We start from the raw sequence: 27,457 nt of genomic DNA on the forward strand, positions 1-27,457 counted from the left end.
ATCACCAGGTCGTACCGCTGCTTGTCGGACCTGCGACAGAGGGAAGCGTCAGCTGTGTCTCAGCCGTCCGGCGGCATCACCAGGTCGTACCGCTGCTTGTCGGACCTGCGACAGAGGGAAGCGTCAGCTGTGTCTCAGCCATCCGGCGGCATCACCAGGTCGTACCGCTGCTTGTCGGACCTGCGACAGAGGGAAGCGTCAGCTGTGTCTCAGCCGTCCGGCGGCATCACCAGGTCGTATCGCTGCTTGTCGGACCTGCGACAGAGGGAAGCGTCAGCTGTGTCTCAGCCGTCCGGCGGCATCACCAGGTCGTACCGCTGCTTGTCGGACCTGCGACAGAGAGAAGCGTCAGCTGTGTCTCAGCCGTCCGGCGGCATAACCAGGTCGTACCACTGCTTGTCGGACCTGCGACAGAGGGAAGCGTCAGCTGCGTCTCAGCCGTCCGGCGGCATCACCAGGTCGTACCGCTGCTTGTCGGACCTGCAACAGAGGGAAGCGTCAGCTGTGTCTCAGCCGTCCGGCGGCATCACCAGGTCGTACCGCTGCTAGTCGGACCTGCAACAGAGGGAAGCGTCAGCTGTGTCTCAGCCGTCCGGCGGCATCACCAGGTCGTACCGCTGCTTGTCGGACCTGCAACAGAGGGAAGCGTCAGCTGTGTCTCAGCCGTCCGGCGGCATCACCAGGTCGTACCGCTGCTTGTCGGACCTGCGACAGAGGGAAGTGTCAGCTGTGTCTCAGCCGTCAGGCGGCATCACCAGGTCGTACTGCTGCTTGTCGGACCTGCGACAGAGGGAAGCGTCAGCTGTGTCTCAGCCGTCCGGCGGCATCACCAGGTCGTACCGCTGCTTGTCGGACCTGCGACACAGGGAAGCGTCAGCTGTGTCTCAGCCGTCCGGCGGCATCACCAGGTCGTACCGCTGCTTGTCGGACCTGCGACAGAGGGAAGCGTCAGCTGTGTCTCAGCCGTCCGGCGGCATCACCAGGTCGTACCGCTGCTTGTCGGACCTGCGACAGAGGGAAGCGTCAGCTGTGTCTCAGCCGTCCGGCGGCATCACCAGGTCGTACCGCTGCTTGTCGGACCTGCGACAGAGGGAAGCGTCAGCTGTGTCTCAGCCGTCCGGCGGCATCACCAGGTCGTACCGCTGCTTGTCGGACCTGCGACAGAGGGAAGCGTCAGCTGTGTCTCAGCCGTCCGGCGGCATCACCAGGTCGTACCGCTGCTTGTCGGACCTGCGACACAGGGAAGCGTCAGCTGTGTCTCAGCCGTCCGGCGGCATCACCAGGTCGTACCGCTGCTTGTCGGACCTGCGACAGAGGGAAGCGTCAGCTGTGTCTCAGCCGTCCGGCGGCATCACCAGGTCGTACCGCTGCTTGTCGGACCTGCGACAGAGGGAAGCATCAGCTGTGTCTCAGCCGTCCGGCGGCATCACCAAGCGAAGCTTGCACAGTATCTGACCAAAAGTATCCTGGCATTCCTGTGTAATGCGGCAGTGACCATAAGATCTCGCTAGAGGTGGATCAGCCATTATAAAAGGAGGTTACAGTGCCGTACCGCTGTAACAAATACACTACTGGCCATTAAAATTGCTACACCACGAAGATGATGTGCTACAGACGCGAAATTTAACGGACAGGAAGAAGATGCTGTGGTATGCAAATGATTAGCTTTTCAGAGCATTCACACAAGGTTGGCTCCGGTGGCGACACCTACAACGTGCTGACATGAGGAAAGTTTCCGACCGATTTCTCATACACAAACAGCAGTAGACCGGCGTTGCCTGGTGAAACGTTGTTGTCATGCCTCGCGTAAGGAGGAGAAATACGTACCGTCACGTTTCCGACTTTGATAAAGGTCGGATTGTAGCCTATCGCGATTGCGGTTTACCGTATCGCGATATTGCTACTCGCGTTGGTCGAGATCCAATGACTGTTAGCACAATACGGAATCTGTGGGTTCAGGAGGGTAATACGGCACACCGTGCTGGATCCCAACGGCCTCCTATCACTAGCAGTCGAGATGACAGGCATCTTAACCGCATGGCTGTAACGGATCGTGCAGTCGTGTCTCGATCCCTGAGTCAACAGATGGGGACGTTTGCAAGACAACAACCATCTGCACGAACAGTTCGACGACGTTTGCAGCAGCATGGACTATCAGCTGGGAGACCATGCCTGCGTTTACCCTTGACGCTGCATCACAGACAGGAGCGCCTACGATGGTGTACTCAACGACGAACCTGGGTGCACGAATGGCAAAACGTCATTTCTTCGGATGAATCCAGGTTCTGTTTACAGCAGAAGTTTGTTCACACGTGAGCTAGTTTATGTCTCTAAAGGACCATTACTCACAGACTGCTCTCAACCACAATGTCTTATAACGCACGTGCTGGTTCGCTGAAATTGCATTCATTACGCTCTATATTTCAGGAAATTGTACTCTTCGTCGCCTAAGTAACATTAGCTCATGCTTCCGGAGAAACCTAGGCTGGTCAGCTTCACAACAGTGTGACAACTCAGGTATGAGTGAGCGCCACAATATTTGAACCTTCTCTCTCTCTCCGTTGCAAGATACATATCACAAAGGCGCCTAGCACTTTTATTTGTATCTTCTACAAATATTATAAAAGCCCCAGCCGTCCTTTTCTATCTCTATGTCATGGCTTATCTCTGGAACTAATGTAGGGATTTTGATACAGTTTTCACTAACAGGTTGATTCTAGAGGAAAGTTTGTATACATCACTACATATTAGAAGCAATTAGCCAGGCCGTAGTAACTTAGTGCTCCCCGTAGGAATCCTGGGTGGATTTACATACATTAAAATTTTTTTGCATCAACTCGGTTCATAGAGTTCCGGAACCTGTACAGAAAATTGGAATAGGTATCAACATAAACATCATTTCCGCCATTTTTATAGCCCAGGAAAACGGCACATAGCACGTTGTACCACCATACAGCGAGACCTTCAGAGGTGGTGGTCCAGATTGCTGTACACACTGGTAACTATAATACCCAGTAACACGTCCTCTTGCACTGATGCATGCCTGTATTCGTCGTGGCATACTACCCACAAGTTCATCCAGGCACTGTTGGTCCACATTGTGCCACTCCTCAAAGGCGATTCGGCGTGGATCCCTCAGAGTGGTGGGTGGCTCACGTCTTCCATAAACAGCCCTTTTTAATCCATCCCAGGCATGTTCGATAGGATTCATGCTCGCCACTCTAGCCGAGTGATGTCGTTATCCTGAAGGAAGTCGTTCACACGATGTGTACGATGGGGGCGCGAATTGTTGTCCACCGACACCAGCGGCGTACGTCGGCCCCACATAATGCCACCCTAAAACAGCAGGGAACCTCCACCTTGGTTCACTCGATATGTGTGTATCTAAGGCGTTCAGCCTGACTGGGTTGGCTCCAAACACGTCTCTGACGATTGTCTGGTTGAAGGCATATGCGACACTTATCGGTGAAGAGAACGTGATGCCAATCCTAAGCGGTCCATTCGGCATGTTGTTGGGCCCATCTGTACCGCGCTGGATTGTGTCGCGGTTGTAAAGACGGACCTCGCTATGCACGTCTGAAGTTGCGCACCATGCAGTCTACTGCGCACAGTTTGAGTCGTAACACGACGTCCTGTGGCTGCACGAAAAGCATTATTCAACATGGTGGCGTTGCTGTCAGGGTTCCTCCGAGCTATAATCCGGAGGTAGCGGTCATCCACTGCAGTAGTAGCCCTTGAGCGGCCTGAGCGAGGAATGTCATCGACCAGAATGGGATTTTCGCTTTTTTGCCCAATAACATTTATCCGTTTTCGAGATACACTATGATGGTTTAAAATCGAGCTAAATGTTACGCTTAAAATTCGTTATCACGTGAACTGAATGAGCGGAAACGGTTTGGATTCGAATAAATAAAAAATGCTTTCTTAGGATAAAACTGGAAACCAACTTCCAAAAATCTATTCTGATTCGCATTTTACGTGCAAAAAATATATATTTGTGAGTCTTTTTACGCCCGTCACTGTTGTTTCAAATTTGCGCCGGTCGGTTCAAATTTTCTGAGAAGGTAGACAAAGATAAGTAATTAATGGTTAAGTAATTAATGGTCGTCCTCTTGTTTTGTGAAAGCTTTATCCGTTGACACGATATAAGCAACACGTTTCTAAAGGCAATAAAAACACCTATACCGGATCAGTCATCGTCAAGTCAACAAGGCGTTCTAAAGTCAAACTTGGGAACCACAACGAAAAATGCTCCTATCGTACCACAAAAAATGTGAATATGTCCTGGGCAGAGTCATGGATGCTGAAGAATGGAACTAGTTTTCCGACTTACCTGGCAGGTTCAAAGACGTTTAAATCAAAACGTCTTGGTATATTCACGCTTTGTTACGAGTTAACCCCACTCCCCCAGCATAGTGAACTCTCTCAGGCCACCCCCTGTTGCATGTATGGTGAGGGGTTTAAGGACACACAGACATAAATTTATCGCCCGGGTTCCCGGGTTCGATTCCCGGCGGGGTCAGGGATTTTCTCTGCCTCGTGATGACTGGGTGTTGTGTGCTGTCCTTAGGTTAGTTAGGTTTAAGTAGTTCTAAGTTCTAGGGGACTGATGACCATAGATGTTAAGTCCCATAGTGCTCAGAGCCACATAAATTTATGTCGTTCTAGAAAATGGGATGTATCTAAAACAGGAAGTATCAGAAAGTTGGGGTCGCATCTATAAAAGTAAGTACCCCAGAATGCGGATGCATGCATCCTATACTTTAATGACACGTTGTGTCGTATTGCACATCATGACGGATGCCATGTTGGATGACATGATGGCATGTGTCATTGAGCCAAATCGCTGGTCGATCAACAGCGATCGGCTTGTTATCTTAGCGCGTCCCCGGGCATGAGCATCTTTGCGTTTTCGGCTGGGGCGCGCGGGACGGCGAGAGGCAGTCGGTTTGGGGCGGGAGTAAGCACATGTGTGATGTCTGTTGCGCTGGGGCTGTTTGCTAATCGTGAAACTCCTGCGGCGGTTACTGGTTGCCTGGAAGGCATTTCATATAAACTGTGCCAAGCCTCACAGTGAGAGGGGAGTCCGGAGTTGGTGTTGGCCTAGATGTTTGTACAAATTGAGGTGCCTGCGTGAGAAGCACGGCGTGGGGCCTGTTGGTTGCTTCGTCCTTCTAGCAGCCACCGCAAGCGCATGTTCGGCCGGAATGTCTACAGTTTGTGGTGAGCAACGTGTGAGCCACTTCTCGTAGGATGTGCTCCCAGCCTGACTCTTAGCCTGTGTTATTTGTGGGTACCGACCCCTTGTCTGTTACTGGCTCTGGGTGTCTTGTAAGATTTCTCAGCAAAACTGTGTTTTTGTGGCATTCTGTGTTTCTGGCTCAGCCTCCGCCTAGAAAGGGGAAAGATTTTTGGCTCAACTGAAAGGGGGGGGGGGGGGGTTCGACTGGACATCTTTTGGAATTCCTTAATGCTGTAAATTAAACATATAAAAAAAATTGTTCTTTCAGAATAAGCGCCTGTTTCTTTGGGACACTGAAGTTCAAACAGGAGTGGCGTCATGTTAATGAGTATTTGTTATTCGTCAAATGAAGTGTATTTAATGTTTTGCAGTTTTCTGGGGCACGCAGCTGTGTTATTGACTCACTTTGAAGTGTTGTGTCGGATGAATGACTGCTCCCCACTTCAGTGTATTCTTTTGAGTAGTATTGTAAGGTTTTTTGGATATTTGTCAGTGGGGTATATTGATTCAATTTTGTTTTTCCCTTTCTTTTGAAGTACGGAGAATTGTTTAGTTTATCTGGTTACTGGCTTAACTCGCGCTTCACGCACTAAATCAGCTGATACTGAAATTGTTTTTTTTTTAAATTCCTGTTTAATGTCAGACAGATTCAAATGTAACTTCATTTATGTTATTTGAAATAAATGTGTTGGATTGACTTTAATGAATTATGTGCAATCGAAGTAAGGGACCCAGTCCTTCATTAGTGCCTAACAGCGGCGTGCGGTTCGGGTTGTGAGCCCCGTGCTCGGACCAGTCATGTTGTAGGACATGACATCACGTATCATGTCATCTCGTGGAATCGGGTGTACTGCCGATGGTCTGCGACTTTCCATCACAATATTTCGACGTCGTAACCCGCTGTCGTGATCAGGTGTTTCCCGCGACTGGTCGACAAGCTGACCGTGCCCCATATTTATGCCTGGGTGGTGTCTGGTGTTCCCTAAGCCGTCCGCGCCCACTGCGGCCGTTTCTGGCAACTCTATTTATCTCTAGGCGTTCCGTCTTCTGTCCGCGCCCGTTTCCGCTGTTTTCCCCGGCGGCGGCCGCGCAAACGAAATCTCTCGTGAGAAGACGCAGACCACAGCCAGTACACCCGATTCTACGAGATGACTCCGAATTACTGGGAAAGTCTAAAAAATTATCATGTTACTTTAGTTGACGCGATGCATTATGTTTGCATGACAAGAGTACTAACGAGTTAAAAAGCGCGAATACGTGAAGATTTTTTGATGTAAATGTTTGCCAGATAAGTGGAAAAGCTAGTTCCTTTCTTTTATATCCCTAATAATGCACAGGACCTATCTGCCTTTTTTGTGCTGTGACAGGAGCATTTTTATTCTGATTCCCAATTGTGTTATCTTTAGTAGAGCAATAACAATAGTGTAGGTCGTCGGTCAGGATCTGAACCAGTCACTGGATATCACATGAATAACAGATCCATCAGGGACATTTCAATCCTTCTAAAGCTGCCCAAGTAGATTGTTCGTGATGTGACTGTGAAGTGAAAACACGTAGGAACAACCACAGTTAAAACAAGATCAGGTAGACCTCATGTACTGAGGACAGGGACTGTCAAGCACTGCGGTTGGCGGTTGTAAGAATCGCATGAAACCAGCACGTGTAAATAATTGCGAGGTACAGGGCGCTTCCAGCAGTCCAGCTGGCACAGTTACTGTGCGTAAGGAGCTAAGTGTGGCACACAACGGTCAAGCACCGCCTCCTAAGCCACTTATTTCTATATTTAGTGCTAAGTGACACTTGATGTGCTTTAAACTAACATGGCACTGGGCAGTGGATGACTGGAATCTAGTCATCTGCAGTGATGAATTACATTATACCTTTTGTCAATCCGATAGAAGGGATTGGGTTCCGCAAATACCTGGAGAACATAACCTGCTATCATGTGTAGCCCCAACAGTGAAGTAACAAGATGGTGGTGTTACGGTATGGGGGTGTTCCTTCGTGGTTACAGTGTGGTACCCTTACTGGGCTTAAAGAAGCGCTGAACGCGGGAGTACATCATAACATTTTTAGAACATTGTGTATTGCGTAATGTAGAGGAACAGCTCAGAGATGATGAATGATCGTATCAGGGTGACGGTGCACGCTGTCAAGTGACGTCTGTGAGGCAACTGTTTGAGGACAGTGTCATTCCTGAAATGGACTGGCCTCCCCCAGTCCCGACCTCAGCCCTGTAGAACATGTTTGGGATGAAAGGTTAATTCTTACAAAGAAGCAAACAGCAACCAGCCACTGTTAATACTGCTGTGTATTTAGGTAAATAGCGCCGTTACCGGTTTCGAAATGGCAAGTTCAAATGATTTTCAAGATGCACATTACATTATCGTCCGTTTTCTATTTTTATTATTCCACTGTGGCGAAGTATTTTTGGCGTGTTGTTGCCCTACGTTAGAAAAACAGTGTTAGAAGCGCCCTATGCGAAAATAACTAACCTCCAAACGATGAACTACAGCGTAAATGAATATGTGAGGTTAAATGGTTATGGTACTTACGTCGAAAATTCCGCGCGATTTTGTTGCGAAGTTGCAGGATTGTATTTTTCGCATATTCCTAAATATATCCAGCACTTACGTAACTTGTACATCACCATATTGTGCAAAGCACCACACACACACAATCACCAGAAAGAATTTGCCACATGTGAAGTTATCACAGAGATTGCAGATTTACAAACACAACAGTGTCAGGCACATCACAATATACAGGTTGCGTTGATTTCACAGAATGACTGTTTTTAAAGAATAACATAACTTAATGAAAATTAAAACACAAAGATAAACCTTACATTATGAGCGTATAATATTACAAATGAAGTTGACAGATGTAGTAAGCAGCTTGTGTGAATGCTAATTATATGGTATTATGTAAATATTGTGCTATATACAAGGAGCAACATAGAGGTGAGATAAATGAATAATATGACAGTAACAATTGTATTAACATCTATCTATAGTGCATTGAAATTTTGAATCAAGTATAGTAGCAGCATCTATTTTTTTTTTCAAGAATCAAGGTAGCATTACAAGTACATTACAAGTATTTATAATATGGTATTCTTTGTAATATAAATACTTGTAATGTACTTGTAATGCTACCTTGATTCTTGAAAAAAAAATAGTTACTGCTACTATACTTGATTCAAAATTTCAATGAATCATAGATAAACGTTTACACAATTGTTACTGTCATATTATTCATTTATCTCACCTCTATGTTGCTCCTTGTACGATAATCATAAAATATATAATTATAAAAATAAAAATATATAATTATCCCGTGATAAGGGACCCACACCCATATATATATATATATACCGCGATAGTCGCTGCGCTGTAGAGCTCGGCGACGCTCTGTAATTGCCTCAGCGACTTCCGGCGACCACCAAGGGTCTGTCTTTTATCGGGGGCACCCTAAAGAGTGAGGGATCGCGTTTTCTGCAACAGAAACGATTGTGGTAGTCACCTGCTCAACCATCACATCGATGTTACCATGCGGGGCAGAGTCGACGATGACATCAGAGGTGAAAGTTTCCCAGTCCGCCTTGCTTAAAGCCCATCTGGGCAGGCGTTCGTGAGCCTGACGCTGGGGCAGTGACAGGGAGATTGGGTAGTGGTCACTACCACACAGGTGTGCTCTCCAGTGGATAGATGGGAGAAGTCCTGCGCTGCAAATTGATAAATCAATGGCCGAGCAACTACCTCGAGCCACACTGAAATGTGTGACGGCCCCAGTATTTGAGAGGCAGAGGTTGAACTGAGACAGTAAAGTTTCGACATCTCTGCCTCGGCCAGTAAGTACGGTGTCACCCCACAAGGGGTTATGGGCGTTAAAATCTCCCAAAAGTAGGAAAGGTTTAGGGAGTTGATCAATCAGTGCAGCTAATACATTCAGGGGTACTGCACCATCTGCAGGAAGATATACATTGCAGACAGTTATTTCCTGTGTCGTCCATATTCTGACAGCCACAGCTTCATGAGGGGTTTGAAAGAGCACAGTTTCACTACAGACTGAGTTTAGGAAGGGAGTAACCCAAGGGACCCCTCCCTAGCATTCCCAATGGTTGGGGGGGGGGGGGAGGAAGGGTGTTTCTCCTGAAGTAGGTGGTGCAGGAGCAACAGGGAGGTAAGTGCCTCCTCCCCCCCCCCCCCCGCCACCCACCATCAAGGGGGCATGTGTAGTCTCCCAGTTCTGAAGAGAGGCGACAGGAATTCGAGGAACTGATGAGGCGACAAATGCACTCGTAGCGGCGGCGTATGAGGAGTTCATAGCCATAGGATGTAGGTGCTCAAATTTACTCAGTGTAGGTCAGTGAGTCCAGAGTGTTACAGTCCATGATTTTCCTCTCTTTCTGTAAAATCCTGCAGTCTGGCGAGCAAGGTGAATGATGCTCTCCGCTGCTGACACAGATGGGAGGCGGGGCACATGGAGTATTGCGATGCGATGGACGTCCACAATCTCGACAGGTGGGGCTGAAAGTACAGCGCGAAGACATATGGCCAAACTCCCAGCACTTAAGGCACCGCATTAGGGGAGGGATAAATGGCTTGACGTCACAGCGGTAGACCATCAACTTGACCTTCTCTGGAAATGTGTCACCCTCGAAGGCCAAGATGAAGGCACTGGTGGGAACCTGATTATCCCTCAGACTCCGATGGACGCGCCGGACGAAATAAACACCTCGCCACTCTAAACTGGCGCACAGCTCGTCGTCAGACTGCAAAGGAAGGTCCCTGTGGAATATAATACCCTCGACCATATTTAAGCTCTTATGAGGCATGATGGTAACAGAAACATCCCCGAACTTGCCAGAAGCAAGTAATGCTCGTGACTGGGCAGGGGATGCTGTTTCCATCAAAACCGCATTTTGGACAAGCCCTCCACCTCCCCAAACTTGTCCTCGAAATGCTCCTCAAAAACTGAGGCTTCATGGACATGAAAGTTTCCCCATCAACCCTCGTACATACGAGGTACCGGGGCGAAGAAGCTTTACTGCCATCCTTAGCCTAGCGTTCCTCCCATGTTGTGACCAGGGAGGGGAACGACTTGGGGTCATATTTCTTAGCGTTGAAGTTGGACTTTGGCCGCTTAGAGACTGTTGGCGGCGGACCACCAGCAAGAGATGACGTACTACGTTTCATGGCGTGTCATCCACCCTGATGCCAACCACTCCAGGGCCCCACGGGCGCCACCCAGCTGCACCAAAGGCCACCTGGCAGGATGGCCATTGCCGAGAGTTCTGATGCCCCAGGGTGACGGGCATCTACTCCTTGGCATACGTGAGGAGTGAACGGCGCAGGCATCAGCAGAGTGATCCCTGTGTTGTCAGGGGTCTACAACCAACAGGGTAAATGGTGACTCCACCACGATGGACTGGCTACCGAGCATGAGGTGCAAAGAAGTCCATGGTCATTGTCGGCACAGAAAGTGACACTGCATAGTGCATGGTGGAAAACGCATCCAGAAAGGTGTCTTAGCCCAGGATATGGGGAATGGGCGGGATTGCAATGCCACGATGAGAAAGTGGGCTAAAGATCTCAATGCACGATGGACACAATGCACTATGTAAAGCGCCCTTCCCCAAATAGTTCGCTCTTCGGGAAAATTTTGAAAAATGGAGGTCAAACCCTACAGGGGACCATCACATAAAGGCCGAAACGGGTGAGACTCCTTTTAGTCGCCTCTTACGACAAGCAGGAATACCTCGGGCCTATTCTAACCCCCAGACACGCAGGGGGCTAAATGACAAGTCAGAAAATGTTCCAGCTTGACGCTGCCTGTCTCAACGGTTCAGGTTGTGGGTCAAATTATGTCAAGTGGTTGTAGTGTCAGCAGTTTCTGCTAAAAAAATTCGTTGCCGTATTTTTTTATCACACCTTGCAATAAGTGTCTGGATACTTTCGATCAGATAGCGTATTTATTCTGCTCTGCACTGGTTCACTATGAAGATAAAACAGATATGTGGTTTACACATACTTTAGGAACTTGAGCATTTCCGGACTCTTGAGGCCATCCTCACAGATGGGACCTGCCATGTCCTCCATGCCCCATAACATCTCGACTGGGTCCCAAGCATGTTTCGCCATTTCCATCCAATCGAAGGTCTTCCTCAGGTACCTGTATGCAGGAGATATGTCAATCTCCGTGTAATTTGCGATGTTTTTCTGCAAATGAGAAAAGTGATATGAAAGAAATCCGTACACTACATCAAGTACACAATGAAGATTTACTTCATAAAACATAAACATACGTAAATAGAGCAGAGTTGAAGCAATGGAATGAAAAACATATCATCAAATATGAGTCGCAGGTGTTTATAGTTGAAGGGTTAGACACTTCCTTATTGCAGCACACACCTTTCCTTCATTCTTCTTCTCCCTTTAGGTCTGCTTTCTAAGATACTGAGAGAGAATCGTTGGCGGATCACCATGTTACTGTGTTCATTCCATTTTTCTCTGTTTTCGTGAATTTTATGCATACTTTATAAATATTCAATTCATTCCTAATGTTAGTCGTTATTATTTCTGTCCAATGTACATACTCATAATGCTCATAGAAAGCTCATTTGTACCGCCTGAATTCTACTCTCTTGATGTTCATATGCGACCCATGACTCACTTTCGTGCGATAAAGTAGGAACAGCCGGTTGACTTAAAAGTTTTGGTTATATCTCTTTCCGTGTTTTGTTTTTCAGGCAGCTACTGACTGTTTGGCTGTGCCCCATGGAAACACATCAAAAAAGTTTTGAAAGTCGCCAGAACTCTTGAAGATAGACGCTGACTGTGAATATTATATCACAAACACAGTCCCTTTGACTGTTCAGAGATGTCACTAAACCCGCACAAAGACGTAAACAACCATGCATGAGCAGCGCGTATTAGACGGAGGGGGTCTGACAGCCGATCAGTTCAAGTCATTTCACCAGGAAGTAGGTACACGGCTCGTGTTGTCTGTATTTCAACCATGCATAGATGGTCAATACCACGGTTCGATCGCGTCCGCATTGCTACTTTGTGCCAGGCAGGGCTCTCAACAGGAGAAGTGTCCAGGCGTCTCGGAGTGAACCAAAGCGATGTTGTTCGGACATGAAGGAGATACAGAGAGACATGAACTGTCGATGACATGCCTCGCTCAGGCCGCCCAAGGACTACTACTGCAGTGGATGACCGCTACCTACGGATTATGGCGCCGAGGAACCGTGACAACAACGCCACCTTGTTGAATAATGCATTTCGTGCAGACCCCTGACGTTGTGTTACGACTCAAATTGTGCGCAATAGCCTGCATGATGCGTAACTTCACTACCGACGTCCATGGCGAGGTCCGTCTTTGCAACCACGACACTTTACAGCGCGGTACAGATGGGCCCAATAACATGCCGAATGGACCGCTCAGGATTGGCACCACATTCTCTTCACCGATGAGTGTCGCATATGCCTTCAACCAGACAATCTTCGGAGACGTGTTTGGAGGCAACCCAATCAGGCTAAACGCCTTAGCCACACTGTCCTGCGAGTGCACTAAGGTGGAAGTTCCCTGCTGTTTTGGGGTGGCATAATGTGGGGGCGATGTGCGCCGCTGGTGGTCACAGAAGCGCCGTGACGGGCGTACGGTACGTGAATGATATCCTCCGACCGATAGTGCAACCATATCGGCAGCATATTGACTAGGTATTCTTCTTCATAGACGACAATTCGCGCCCCCATCGTGCACGTATTGTGAACAACTTCCTACAGGATAACGACATCGCTCGACTAGGGTGGCCAACATGTTCTCCACACATGAATCCTATCAAACATGCCTGGGATATATGTAAAAGGGCTGTTTACGGACGACGTGACACACCAACCACTCTGAGGGACTTACACCGATTCGCCGTTGAGGAGTGGGACAATCTGGACCAAAACTGCCTTGATGAACTTGTGGATAGTATGCCAGGACGAATGCAGGCATGCATCATTGCAAGAGGACGTGCTACTGGGTATTAGATGTACCAGAGTGTACAGCTATCTGGACCACCACCTCTGAAGGTAATTTGTGGTTCTCATGAGCAATGAAAAGGCCGAAAATGATGTTTATGTCGATTTCCATTCCTTTTTATCTGTACAGGTTCCAGAACTCTCGGAACCGAAGTGACGCAAAACTCTTTTTCTTGTGTGTATCTGAGAATTTTACTCGTTTCTGCTGTGTGCGTTTATCATATTTAAATGTAATGTTAAATACTTTAACTGAGTCTGATATTTCGTTATTGACAACAATTTTTGAGCTTTTGCGTCTTTTCCCTTGGAAACCACGATTTTCAATTTCCTTGTTGATGTCTGCAGGTTATGTTGTTTACGTATACTGTCCAACAAATAAATTCCTTTTTATAGGTCATCTTTGTTTTCCGCCAAAAGAGTGGCAGCGTCAGCATGTGTGTTACAGTATGACAGATTGTTCTGTCTAATTACCTCTTTCCATTCTCGTTCACATACGTGTTAAAAAATGTGGGTAATATGCTAGGCCCTTTTCCCAGTTCTTTGTCAGTACGACCTGGGGCATTTTACCATTTAAAGCTACAGTGATGGATATATTTTTGTACAGACGCCTCAGAACGTCTGTCAAATGTAATGGATAACCTAATTTTTCATTATTCCCCACAGATGTTCTATATTAACACTGTCAAAAATCTTTATAAAGCCTACGAATACTTAGTGAGTCTATATACGTACCTAAAAAATAGCCTACGGTCGCAAGTTCGAATCCTGCCTCGGGGATGGATGTGTGTGATGTCCTTAGGTTAGGTTTAAGTAGTTCTAAGTTCTAGGGGACTGATGCCCTCAAATATTAAGTCCCATAGTGCTCAGAGCCGTTTGTACCATTTTTAAAGATTGTCTTAATCCTCAACAACCTTGTAAAGATCACTAACAGAGTTTGCATCTATCCTGCATATTATCCAGTTCCATAAAACAGAGATTAGGGAAGAAATACATGTCCTCGCTACAGGAAGACAAGCCACAGCACTGGAGGATAGAAAATTTTTCAAAGAGTGATATGTGAAACTTGGTATTTGTGATTAAAATTTTTATGTCTGAAATAATCAGGAAGTACACGAGAAGTGCACCACAGAATAACAAACAGAATTCGCACCTTTAGTAGTAGTCGCAGTAGAAAAAAGGGATATGAAAATGTGGAGTTCGGAGAAAGAGAGAAATCTGCAGGTGCGAAAAGGACTTACGCTCTACGTGGTCCGTAAAAGCTTAATTATGTATACAGAAAGTTCATCCATTCCGGAAATCGAGAATTTTGACGTTTTTGCCTGTTATCAGCATTGATACTGGCAAGATATCGATCCCGGGAATTCCAAGACTTCCGAGAATGTTTTAGTAAGTTTGAAGTCGGATAACAAATGAAAAAAGAAACATTTTTGAATGATACAATTGCACATTACCGTATCCTGACGTTTTCTTTGCTTGTACCGTGAAAACTCGCTTCCTTCCAAATTTCATGATTCTAGGTCAACGGGATATATCCTATAGGTTTTAATGAGTGAGTTGCGGGTATCACACTATGTGATACAATAAATGGGCGTACCTTTCGACTGACGTTACTTAGAAGGCAAATATTTTTACAGTGCCAAGGGTCCGTAGACCTTAGTATGTGACTTAAATTTCAATTTGACACGTCTGCTCTTTCCTGAGAGAAAGGGCCTTAACAGACGGCCGAAAAGACAGACAATCGGACAAAAAATGACAGTAAAAATATCTTTATCGCGTGAGATAGGCACAAATTAAAATTTTTCGGATTTTTTCTTGATTTTTACTGTTAAACCATGCTTCTTGCCAAATTTCGTGATTCTAGGTCAATGGGAAGTAACTCACAGGTTTTGATGAGTGAGTTTGCGAGTACCTAAATATGTGATATAAACGACCGTATCTTTTTTTTGCACTGACTTAGAAGCTTACATTTGTTACACCACCAAGGGACCTTAGATCTCAGTATGTGACGTAAATTTCGATACGTCTATCCGTTCCTGAGAAAAAGGGGTTTCAACAGACGGACAGATAGAAAATCGGATAGAAATGAACAAAAATTTGTTTAGTTTGGTATAATTACGAATTAACAATTTGCAGCTATTTTCCTTTACTTTTACTGGGAAAGTTTGCTGCTTGCCAAATTTCCTTGCTTCTTCGTTAACGAGAAGTACCTATATATTTTGATGAAAGAGACTGCGAGCATCAAAATTTGTAACATAACATACACTGAAGAGCCAAAGGGACTGGTGCACCTGCCTAATATTGTGTAGGGCCCCAGCGAGCACGCAGAAGTGCCGCAAAACGACGTGGGTTGGACTCCACTAATGTCTGAAGTAGTGCTGTGGGGAGTTGACACAAGGCTGTCCATAAATCCGTAATAGTGCGAGTGGTGGAGTGCTATCCTGAACAACATGTTGCAAGGCATCCCAGATATGCTCAATAATGGTCATATCTGGGGAGTGTTTAAACTAAAAAGACTCCTCCTGGATACTCTGTAGCAATTCTGGACGTGTAGGCTGTCGCATTGTCCTGCTGGAACTGCTCAAGTGCGCTGTAATGCACAATGGACATGAATGGACGCAGGTGATCAGACAGTATGCTTACATACGTGTCACCCGACAGAGTCGTATCTAAATGTATCAGGGTCCCATACCACTCCAACTGCAATGCCTCCACCAGCGTGAACAGACCCCTGCTGACATGCAGGGTCCAAGGATTCATGAGGTTGTCTCTATATCCGTACACGTCCAACCGCTCGATACAATTTGAAACGAGATGCGTCCTATCAGGCAACAAGTTTCTAGTCATCAACAGTCTGATGTCGGTGCTCACGGGCATAGGTGAGACGTAAAACTTTCTATCAAGCAGTCATCAAAGGTACACGAGTGGGCCTTCGGCTCCGAAAGCCCATATCGATGATGTTTCACTGAATGGTTCGCACGCTGACACTTGTTGCTGGCCTAGCACTGAAATCTGCAGCAATTTGCGCACGGGTTGCACTTCTATCACGTTGAACGATTCTCTTCAGTTGTGGTTGGTCCCGTTCTTGCAGGATATTTTTCCGGCCTCAGCAATGTCGGGGATTTGATGTTTTACCGGATTCCTGATATTCACGGCACACTTGTTAAATGGTCGTACGGGAAAATCCCCACTTCATCGCTACCTCAGAGATGCTGTGTCCCAACGCTCGTGCGCCAACTATAACATAACTCTGAAACTCACCTAAATCTCTATAACCTGCCATTGTAGCAGCTGTAACCGATCTAACAACTGCGCCAAACACTTGCTGTCTTATGTAGGCTTTGGCGACCGCAGCACCGTATTATGTCTGTTTACATATGTCTGTATTTGAATAAGCATGCCTCTAGCAGTTTCTTTGGCGCATCAGTGGACATACACTACTGGCGATTAATATAGCTACACCACGAAGATGACGTGCCACACACGAGAAATTTAACCGACAGGAAGAAGATGCTGTGATATGCAAATGATTAGCTTTTCAGAGTATTCACACAAGGTTGGCGCCGGTGGCGACACCTACAACGTGCTGACATGAGGAAAGTTTCCAACCGATTTCTCATACACAAACAGCAATTGACCAGGGTTGCCTGGTGAAACGTTGTTGTGATGCCTCGTGTAAGGAGGAAAAATGCGTACCGTCACGTTTCCGACTTTGATAAAGGTCGGATTGTAGCCTATCGCGATTGCGGTTTATCGTATCGCGAAATTGCTGCTTGCGTTGGTCGAGATCCAGACTGTTAGCAGAATATGGAATCGGTGGGTTCAGAAGGGTAATACGGAACGCAGTGCTGGATCCCAACGGCCTCGTATCACTAGCAGTCGAGATGACAGGCATATTATCCGCATGGCTGTAACGGATCTTGCAGCCACGTCTCGATCCCTGAGTCAACAGATGGGGACGTTTGCAAGGCAACAACCATCAGCATGAACAGTTCGCCGACGTTTGCAGCAGCATGGACTATTAGCTTAGAGACCATGTCTGCGGTTACCCTTGACGCTGCATCACAGACAGGAGCGCCTGCGATGGTGTACTCGACGACGAACCTGGGTGCACGAATGGCAAAACGTCATTTTTTAGGGATGAATCCAGGTTCTGTTTACAGCATCCGTGTTTGGCGACATCGCGGTGAGCGCACATTGGAAGCGTGTATTCGTCATCGCCATACTGGCGTATCACCCGGCTTGATGGTATGGGGTGCCATTGGTTACACGTCTCGGTCACCTCTTGTTCGCATTGACGGTACTTTGAACAGTGGACGTTACATTTCAGATGTGTTACGACCCGTAGCTCTACGCTCCATTCGATCCCTGCGAAACCGTAAATTTCAGCGGGATAATGCACGACCGCATGTTGCAGGTCCTGTACGGGCCTTTCTGTGTACAGAAAATGTTCGACTGATGCCCTGGCAGCACATTCTCCAGATCTCTCACCAACTGAAAACGTCTGGTCAATGGTGGCCGAGCAACTGGCTCGTCACAATACGCTTGTCACTACTCTTGATGAACTGTGGTGTCGTGTTGAAGCTGCATGGGCAGCTGTACCTCTACACGCCATCCAAGCTCTGTTTGGCTCACTGCCCAAGCGTATCGAGGCCGTTATTACGGCCAGAGGTGGTTGTTCTGGGTACTGATTTCTCAGGACCTATGCACCCAAATTGCGTGAAAATGTAGTCACATGTCAGTTCTACTATAACATATTTGTCCATGGATACCCATTTATCATCTGCATTTGTTCTTGGTGTAGCAATTTTAATGGTCAGTAGTGTAAATGACCGTATCCTTTCACTGCAATTTTTTAGAGCGCCAAGGGATCGTAGATGCTAGTATGTGGCATAAACTTCAACGTGATACTTTTACCCGTTCCTGGGAGAAGGGTTTGAAACAGTCGGACAGAGAGACGGAAAGGGAAGAAAGTAATCCTAAGGTTCCGTTTCTACCGATTGAGGTACGCAACTTTAAATATGAAAGGAAAGGTGTGTGCTCTGAGGCTGGCGAGGTGTAGAAGTGAATGTAAGTTCGTACCTTGATGGGGTCCGTGGTGATGAAGGTGACCTCGTGGCCGCGCTTGACCAGCTCGAGGACGATCATCCGCAGGGGGTACTGGTGGCTGACGCTGGGGAACGGCACCGCGGCCAGGATCCTGGCGCCGTCCGCGCACCCCCCAGCCAGCAGGGCAGGCAGCAGCACCAGCAGCAGCAGGCGGGCGCTCCCCATGCCGGAAAGTTGGTACCACCTGCGCAGCGTGAAAACTTCAGTCGTACTGCGTTATCGGCAAAAATCTCGTGGAAGAAATAAGAGAAAGTTACGTCAATTCGTTCCCAAAATACACTAACGACTAAATGAATTGGAATAGTGGTTTTGTCCTGTCATTATGGCTAATGGAATAGTCCTTTTGTTATGTCACAGGTACGTCATTACATCTTGTACTACAGTCAACATTATAGTCGAGTCCATGAAGCGTAAGACGCACAGTACGGCTGAGTTTGATCATAGATACGAGCGGAAAAGTGCTCCTATCGGAGCACAAAAATGCAAATATGTTTCTGTTTAGTGCGGTACCAGCTGCCTCATTCTACATTCCCCAGCATCTTTAATACATTCTACATCTACATCTACATGATTACTCTGCAAGTCACATTTAAGTGCTTGGCAGAAGGTTCATCGAACCACAATCATACTATCTCTCTACCATTCCACTCCCGGACAACGCGTGGGAAAAACGAACACCTAAACCTTGCTGTTCGAGCTCTGATTTCTCTTATTTTATTTTGATGGTCATTCCTACCTATGTAGGTTGGGCAAAACAAAATATTTTCGCATTCGGAACAGAAAGTTGGTGACTGAAATTTCGTAAATAGATCTCGCCGCGACGAAAAACGTCTTTGCTTTAATGACTTCCATCCCAACTCGCGTGTCATATCTGCCACACTCTCTCCCCTATTACGTGATAATACAAAACGAGCTGCCCTTTTTTGCACCCTTTCGATGTCCTCCGTCAATCCCACCTGGTAAGGATCCCACACCGCGCAGCAATATTCTAACAGAGGACGAACGAGTGTAGTGTAAGCTGTCTCTTTAGTGGACTTGTTGCATCTTCTAAGTGTCCTGCCAATGAAACGCAACCTTTGGCTCGCCTTCCCCACAATATTATCTATGTGGTCTTTCCAATTGAAGTTGTTCGTAATTTTAACACCCAGGTACTTAGTTGAATTGACAGTCTTGAGAATTGTACTATTTATCGAGTAATCGAATTCCAACGGATTTCTTTTGGAACTCATGTGGATCACCTCACACTTTTCGTTATTTAGCGTCAACTGCCACCTGCCACACCATACAGCAATCTTTTCTAAATCGCTTTGCAACTGATACTGGTCTTCGGATGACCTTACTAGACGGTAAATTGCAGCATCATCTGCGAACAACCTAAGAGAACTGCTCAGATTGTCACCCAGGTCATTTATACAGATCAGGAACAGCAGAGGTCCCAGGACGCTTCCCTGGGGAGCACCTGATATCACTTCAGTTTTACTCGATGATGTGCCGTCTATTACTACGAACTGCGACCTTCCTGACAGGAAATCACGAATCCAGTCGCACAACTGAGACGATACCCCATAGACCCGCAGCTTGATTAGAAGTCGCTTGTGAGGAACGGTGTCAAAAGCTTTCCGGAAATCCAGAAATACGGAATCAACTTGAGATCCCCTGTCGATAGTGGCCATTACTTCGTGCGAATAAAGAGCTAGCTGCGTTACACAAGAACGATGTTTTCTGAAACAATGCTGATTACGTATCAATAGATCGTTCCCTTTGAGGTGATTCATAATGTTTGAATACAGTATATGCTCCAAAACCCTACTGCAAACCGACGTCAATGATATAGGTCTGTAGTTCGATGGATTACTCCTACTACCCTTCTTAAACACTGGTGCGACCTGCGCAATTTTCCAATCTGTAGGTACAGATCTATCGTTGAGCGAGCGGTTGTATATGATTGCTAAGTAGGTTCTATTGTATCAGCGTAATCTGAAAGGAACCTAATCGGTATACAATCTGGACCTGAAGACTTGCCCGTATCAAGCGATTTGAGTTGCTTCGCAACCCCTAAGGTATCTACTTCTAAGAAACTCATGCCAGCAGCTGTTCGTGTTTCAAATTCTGGAATTTTCCCAGAAATCTAGGCATTCGAAAATATTAACGTTTTTTTTCTTACCATGCAGCTCACTTCGAACTCCCCTAACTGTAACTCAATCACACCCCCTAATCCACCGCTGTAAGTTGCTCACCCCCAACCGCTCCCAGCTGCCCTTTCTCAGTCACTCATTCAGCCCAACACACTGTCACTATGTCTTTGCGTCTCTCTCTCATTGTTTTCTGTTTCACAGTCAAAATCACCTTCGTACTACCCTACTACCACAGTCAACCCTCACTGTCATTGACCCCCCTCTTCCTCTCTCATACAGCTAATATCTCGTTCCTTCCTTCCCACTGCTGCTGTATCTTCTCCTGTCACTCTCTCTCTCTTCGTTGTCATTGTCATGTACTCTGTCTCTCATTATCACTGGCTCTCACCCACATTCACCTTCTCTTTCACTTTATTCTTCAGTTACAAAACTGACTTCAGATCTTTATTGTACACCCTTAAAATTGTTTCATGTATTTTTTAAGTAAAAAACTTGCACCCAGAGAACACTGCGCGACATCGATGGACTTGGAGCTAAAACAAAATTTCAAAAACTGCGTTGAAGTTGACGATGTTGTATAACGTATTCTGTAGGGATATTTCATAAAATGGTTGCTAACAAAATGGCGGCACTCCGAAATAGAAGACAATTTTTTCGACAAAAAGTCATTAAAAACGTGCACGAAAAATCGAAATTGATGTGTATCGCAAAAATCCTACGTACTAGAAAAACGCCGACTCAGAAGTTACAAAACAGTATAATGTAATTGCATGTGTATGAACTTCAAAAATGTTGTTTTGGAAAAATAAGCGTTTAAAGTTTCAGCCTGTGTTTTTTAATATTGTAAATGAACAAACCTTTAATCGGCAATGTCAGCACCATATAGTTGGCCTGTCATTTTCACGAAAGTATATATTGATTAACTGGCTTCCGCTTACTAATGGAAGCGTTTTTCGCACGAGTAAGACTACTTTTCGGACCTTTCCCATGAATGTAAGTATGTTTGTTATTTTCAAGTACTCATGTTTTACTTCGCATAAAAAAAATGGAAATGACAAGTTGAGCAGACGCGATACAAGTACGTGGCTTCAGGCTTTTTACCACAAACGAATCGTGTCAGGAAGTGAAATCTTGTTGAGAATACTATTTTAGTTGATACTAATGCCGCCTGCGACACTATCCGAAACTAACAGGACTGCTATTCTGTCGGTAACTACTGCGTTATTACATTCGTTGCATTCGAGGCTTCGGATGCAGCAGACCCCCATGCACTAAACTGGGGTTTTGACATATTTTACCATTTATGGCAGACTAAATATGAGTGAATCTTAAAAATGAGCTCTCTGAAGAACATTTTAAGCTAATAAAAAACTACTCAAAAAAATTTTCTACCTTGGTCCACCCCGTAACACCAACCGTATTTTGGAGATGTGGACGATACTTTCATAGGTGGCCTCATGAAGAAAATAAACTAATGGAGCTTTTATATCACTTCAACTCCATTCTTAAAAATATCGAGTTCACTATGGGATTATATAAAGACGGTTTGGTTAGCCGGAAGAATGATGCAGCTCTCTGGGGCACTGAGTTTATCGTAAGCCTGTATATAATGACTTGTGTTTACAATCACTGACCTGTCACACCAATCGATAAAAAACAGAACTCGCATAGTCTGACTCTCAGATAGTTCGCCTAAAGAGCACGCTCACCTGGAGACAGTGTTTAAGGAAAATGGATACTCTGCCCAACAGATTAACAGGGCAGTGTCACTTGAAATCATGCACCAGCAAGCGGATGAAGAGGAGAGCACGTCGGCAGAATCTCACGGTTTCCTTTCCTTTATCGGAAATACACTGATGGAAAAAAAATTGCAGTATCAAGAAGGATTTGTGTGACATAAATGAAAGTCGGTAAGCGTGTTTCTACATCTGAAAGATGATGTGTACTCAAATTTCGCGCCAGTCGGATAACAGCGGCGCTAGTAGTGCCACTATGACGATGAAAATCATGTTTGATTTACGAAGGTCACTCCAAAAGATGTGCACACTATTTTTGTAAAAATACAGTTTTCATTCTACATGTGTGAAAGTTTTACAGTGTGTAGATACATCGTTGCCGCTTGTTTTCAAACTTAGTTCAACCTGTTCCCGTGAGTGGCGCCGTCACATCATGTCTTCAAGATGGCTGCTACACTTGACATTCGTCAGAAGCAACGTGCTGTCATAGAATTCCTGTGCTGTGAAAACGGGGCAGTGGGAAACATCTACAAGAGTTTGAAAACGGTGTATGGAGATGCTGCTGTCGATCGCAGTACAGATAGTCGGTGGGCAAGCAGGTTACGTGATGAAAGCGGGCACGGCAATATTGAGGATTGTCCTCGCAGTGGCAGGCCTCGTATTGCACACAATCCAGACAATGTGCAGAGAGTTAACGAATTCGTGAGTGTTGACAGAAGCATCACAGTGAACGAATTGTCACGCTACGTAGGGATAGGGGAAGGAAGTGTTTGCAGAATACTGAAAGTGTTGGCGTTAAAAAAAGGTTTGTTCCAAGTGGGTTCCCAGGATGTTGACAGTGGCTCACAAAGAAAAAAAAAAAAAAAAAAGGTATACAGCGAACTTTTGGAACAGTACGTGAATGGTGGAGATTAATTTCTTGGAAGAAGTGTGACAAGTGATGAAACATGGCTCCATCATTTTGCAGCAGAGACGAAGAGGCAATCAATGGATTGGCATCATGCAAATTCACCCAAGAAAAAAAATCAGAACCACACGTTCTGCTGGAAAAGTTATGGCTACGGTGTTTTTCGATTCCGAAGGACTCTTGCTTGTGGACATCATGCCAGATGGAACCACCATAAATTCTGATGCATATGTGATGACACTGAAGAAACTTCAAGCTCAACTGAGTCGTGTTTGACCACATCGGCAAAAGCAGGATGTTTTGCTGTTGCACGACAATGCACGGCCACATGTCAGTCAAAAAACCACGGAAGCGATCACAAAACTCGGATGTACAACACTGAAACACCCGCCTTACTGTCCTAACCTGGCTCCATGTGCCTATCATCTCTTTGGGAAACTGAAAGACTCTCTTCGTGGAACAAGGTTTGAAGATGATGATTCCCTTGTGCACGGTGGCAAACAGTGGCTCCAACAGGTTGGTCCAGAATTTTACTGTGCGGGTATGCAGGCGCTGGTTCCAAGACGGCGTAAGGCAGTTGAGAGGGATGGAAATTATGTGGAGAAATGAAAATATTGTTCCTAAAGGATGTATGTACACACTGCAAAACTTTCAAACATGTAGAATAAAAGATGGATTAAAAAAAATAGTGTGCATTTCTTTTGGAGTGACCCTAGTAAATACACGCTTTAGCCGTCATAAGCATTAGTTACCTTTGACATTGGACGTAGTCGGTTTATGTTAGTCAAGGATGCCTTTAAGGCGACAAAATACCCTTATAAACACCCCACTGAGTTTGAACAAAGTCGTTTAGTAGGGCTACGAAAAGCTCAGGTGGTCATGAGGCTGAACGGTTGCAAGAAGACCAGGCTACGGACGGCCACGTGGCACTACCGAGAGGAAAGACCATCATGTTCGGTCTACGGCTCTGGTGCATCCTACTGCATCTGCAGCAACAACTTGAGCAGTAGGCACCGCTGTGACACAACGAACTGTTACAGATAGGTTACTCCAAGAACAGCTCTGGGCTAGATGTCCTGTAGCGTGTATTCCACCGACCCCAAGCCACCGCCATTTGCGACTTCAGTGGTGTTGAAACGTCGCCTTAGAAAAATTTATGAATGGCTGTGCTGATAGACGTCTTACATTATTTGCTTTTCAAACAGCTGAGCAAAACTGAACGTACTCAGACATTACTCTCTTATTCTGATCAACACTAAACTGAAACACAATATTTTTAGCACAGCGCAATCTGATTTTCAAAAATCCCTACAATGGCCCTGACTAACAATAACCTATACCTTTCATGAATCAGTTACCTCACAAAAATCTTCGTTACTCAAACTACTGCAATACAGCGAGCGTCACTACTGCCAGCTAAATAAAAGATTCTAACTACTGAAGGCACTAACTACTGATAGGCATAGTTAGCAAATGAAAGATTTTGATAGAGAACAAACAATGTATTTACCTTAATAGTGTTCAAAAGTCATAATATATACATCAGTTCATGACATCTAGTCTTGCAAATTTAATGTTTCTGATGGACACACATCCAGAACATCCGCTCTCAAAACTCCGCCATCTCTCTCCCCACATCCACCACTGCTGGCGGCTCACCTGCAACTGCGCAACGCTACGCGCTGTTAACAGCCAACTGCCCAACACTACAGTAGCATATGCTCCAACAATGCAAACCGACCACAGCCTTCACACAGCACAGTCAGTGATTTTCATATAGAGCGCTACGTGGCGTTTCCAGCATAAAAACCTAAACAGCCTACTTACAGTGTTACTCAAGAGGTCATTGGATTGCGGGGTGAGGTCAGTTGTGTTTTCTGATGAAAGCTCGTTCTGCCTCGGTGCGAATGATGGCTGTGTGTTGGTTAGAAGGAGCCCAGTCGAGGACCTGCAACAAATCTGTCTGCGTGCTAGTCACACTTGGCGTACACCTGAAGTTATGGTCTGGGGGGAGGGGGAGCGATTTCATATGACAGTAGGAACACTCCCGTGAGTATCCCATTCACCCCGCTGCAAATTTTTGCATCAGTCTGGTGATTTGACATGTCGTGCTGCCATTCATGAGCAGCATTCCAGGGTGTGCTTTCCAACAGGATACCCTGTGGATTAAAACTGAAGAAACTGCAAAAAGGTGGGAATTTAAGGAGATTGGACCTGGATAAACTGAATAAACCAGAGGTTGTTCAAAGTTTCAGGGAGAGCATAATGGAAAAATTGACAGGAATGAGGGAAACAAATACAGTAGAAGTAGAACGGGTAGCTTTGAGGGATGAAGCAGTGAAGGCAGCAGAGGATCACGTAGGTAAAAAGACGAGAGCTAGTAGACATCCTTGGGTAACAGAAGGGATACTGAATGTAATTGATGAAAGGAGAAAATACAAAAATGCAGTAAGTGAAGCAGGCAAAAAGGAATACAAACGTCTCAAAAATGAGATCGACAGGAAGTGCAAAATGGCTAAGCAGGGACGGCTAGAGCACAAATGTAAGGATGTAGAGGCTTATCTCACTAGGTGTAAGATAGATACTGCCTACAGGAAAATTAAAGAGACCTACAGAGAAAAGACAACCACTTGCATGAATACCAAGAGCTCAGATGGAAACCCAGTTCTAAGCGAAGAAGGGAAAGCAGAAAGGTGGAAGGAGTATATAGAGGGTCTATACAGGGGCGATGTTCTTGAGGATAATATTATGGAAATGGAAGAGGAGGTAGATGAAGATGAAATGGGAGATGTGATACTGCGTGAAGAGTTTGACAGAGCACTGAAAGACCTGAGTCGAAACAAGGGCCCGGGAGTAGAAAACATTCCATTAGAACTACTGACAGCCTTGGCAGAGCCAGTCCTGACAAAACTCTGCCATCTTGTGAGCAAGATGTATGAGACAGGCGAAATTCCCTCAGACTTCAAGAAGAATATAATAATTCCAATCCCAAAGAAAGCAGGTGTTGACAGATCTGAAAATTACCGAACTATCAGTTTAATAAGTCACGGCTGCAAAATACTAACGCAAATTCCTTACAGACGCATGGAAAAACTAGTAGAAGCCGACCTCGGGGAAGATCAGTTTGGATTCCGTAGAAATATCGGAACTCGTGAGGCAATACTGACCCTACGACTTATCTTAGAAGCTAGATTAAGGAAAGGCAAACCTAAGTTTCTAGCGTTTGTAGACTTAGAGAAAGCTTTCGACAATGTTGACTGGAATACGCTCTCTCAAATTCTGAAGGTGGCAGGGTAAAATACAGGGAGTCAAAGGCTATTTACAATTTGTACAGAAACCAGATGGCAGTTATAAGAGTCGAGGGGCATGAAAGGGAAGCAGTTGTTGGGAAAGGGGTGAGACAGGGTTGTAGCCTCTCCCCGGTGTTATTCAATCTGTATATTGAGGAAGCATTGAAGGAAACAAAAGAAAAATTCGGAGTAGGTATTAAAACCCATGGAGAAGAAAAAAAACTTTGAGGTTCGCCGATGACATTGTAATTCTGTCAGAGACAGGAAAGGACTTGGAAGAGCAGTTTAACGGAATGGACAGTATCTTTAAAGGAGGATATAAGATGAACATCAACAAAAGCAAAACGAGGATAATGGAATGTAGTCGAATTAAGTCGGGTGATGCTGAAGGAATTAGATTAGGAAATGAGACACTTAAAGTAGTAAAGGAGTTTTGCTATTTGGGGAGCAAAATAACTGATGATGGCCGAAGTAGAGAGGATATAAAATGAAGACTGGTAATGGCAAGGAAAGCGTTTCTGAAGAAGAGAAGTTTGTTAACATCGAGTATAGATTTAAGTGTCAGGAAGTCGTTTCTGAAAGTATTTGTATGGAGTGTAGCCATGTATGGAAGTGAAACGTGGACGATAAATAGTTTGGACAAGAAGAGAATAGAAGCTTTCGAAATGTGGTGCTACAGAAGAATGCTGAAGATTAGATGGGTAGATCACATAACTAATGAGGAAGTATTGAATAGGATTGGGGAGAAGAGGAATTTGTAGCACAACTTGACCGGAAGAAGGGACCGGTTGGTAGGACATGTTCTGAGACATAAAGGGATTACAAATTTAGTATTGGAGGGCAGCGTGGAGGGTAAAAATCGTAGAGGGAGACCAAGAGATGAATACACTAAGCAGATTCAGAAGGATGTAGGTTGCGGTAGGTACTGGGAGATGAAGAAGCTTGTACAGGATAGAGTAGCATGGAGAGCTGCATCAAACCAGTCTCAGGACTGAAGACCAC

At 45.6% G+C, this 27,457-nt stretch overlaps 1 protein-coding gene across 1 annotated transcript in view; it reads right to left on the minus strand.

Moving 5' to 3' along the window:
* LOC124789611 (UDP-glucosyltransferase 2-like) overlaps positions 1–27,457 on the minus strand; it is a 93,197-nt gene that overhangs the window by 33,756 nt on the left and 31,984 nt on the right. Inside the window, exons 2-3 of the mRNA XM_047257026.1 lie at positions 18,361–18,571; positions 11,279–11,466 (exon numbers count right to left, since the gene is read on the minus strand). Of these exons, the coding sequence (XP_047112982.1) occupies positions 11,279–11,466; positions 18,361–18,552 (380 nt within the window). The 5' untranslated portion in view covers positions 18,553–18,571. The remainder of the gene's footprint in view (positions 1–11,278; positions 11,467–18,360; positions 18,572–27,457) is intronic.

Source organism: Schistocerca piceifrons, chromosome 3 (assembly GCF_021461385.2).
Source record: "Schistocerca piceifrons isolate TAMUIC-IGC-003096 chromosome 3, iqSchPice1.1, whole genome shotgun sequence".
Lineage (NCBI taxonomy): Eukaryota > Metazoa > Arthropoda > Insecta > Orthoptera > Acrididae > Schistocerca > Schistocerca piceifrons.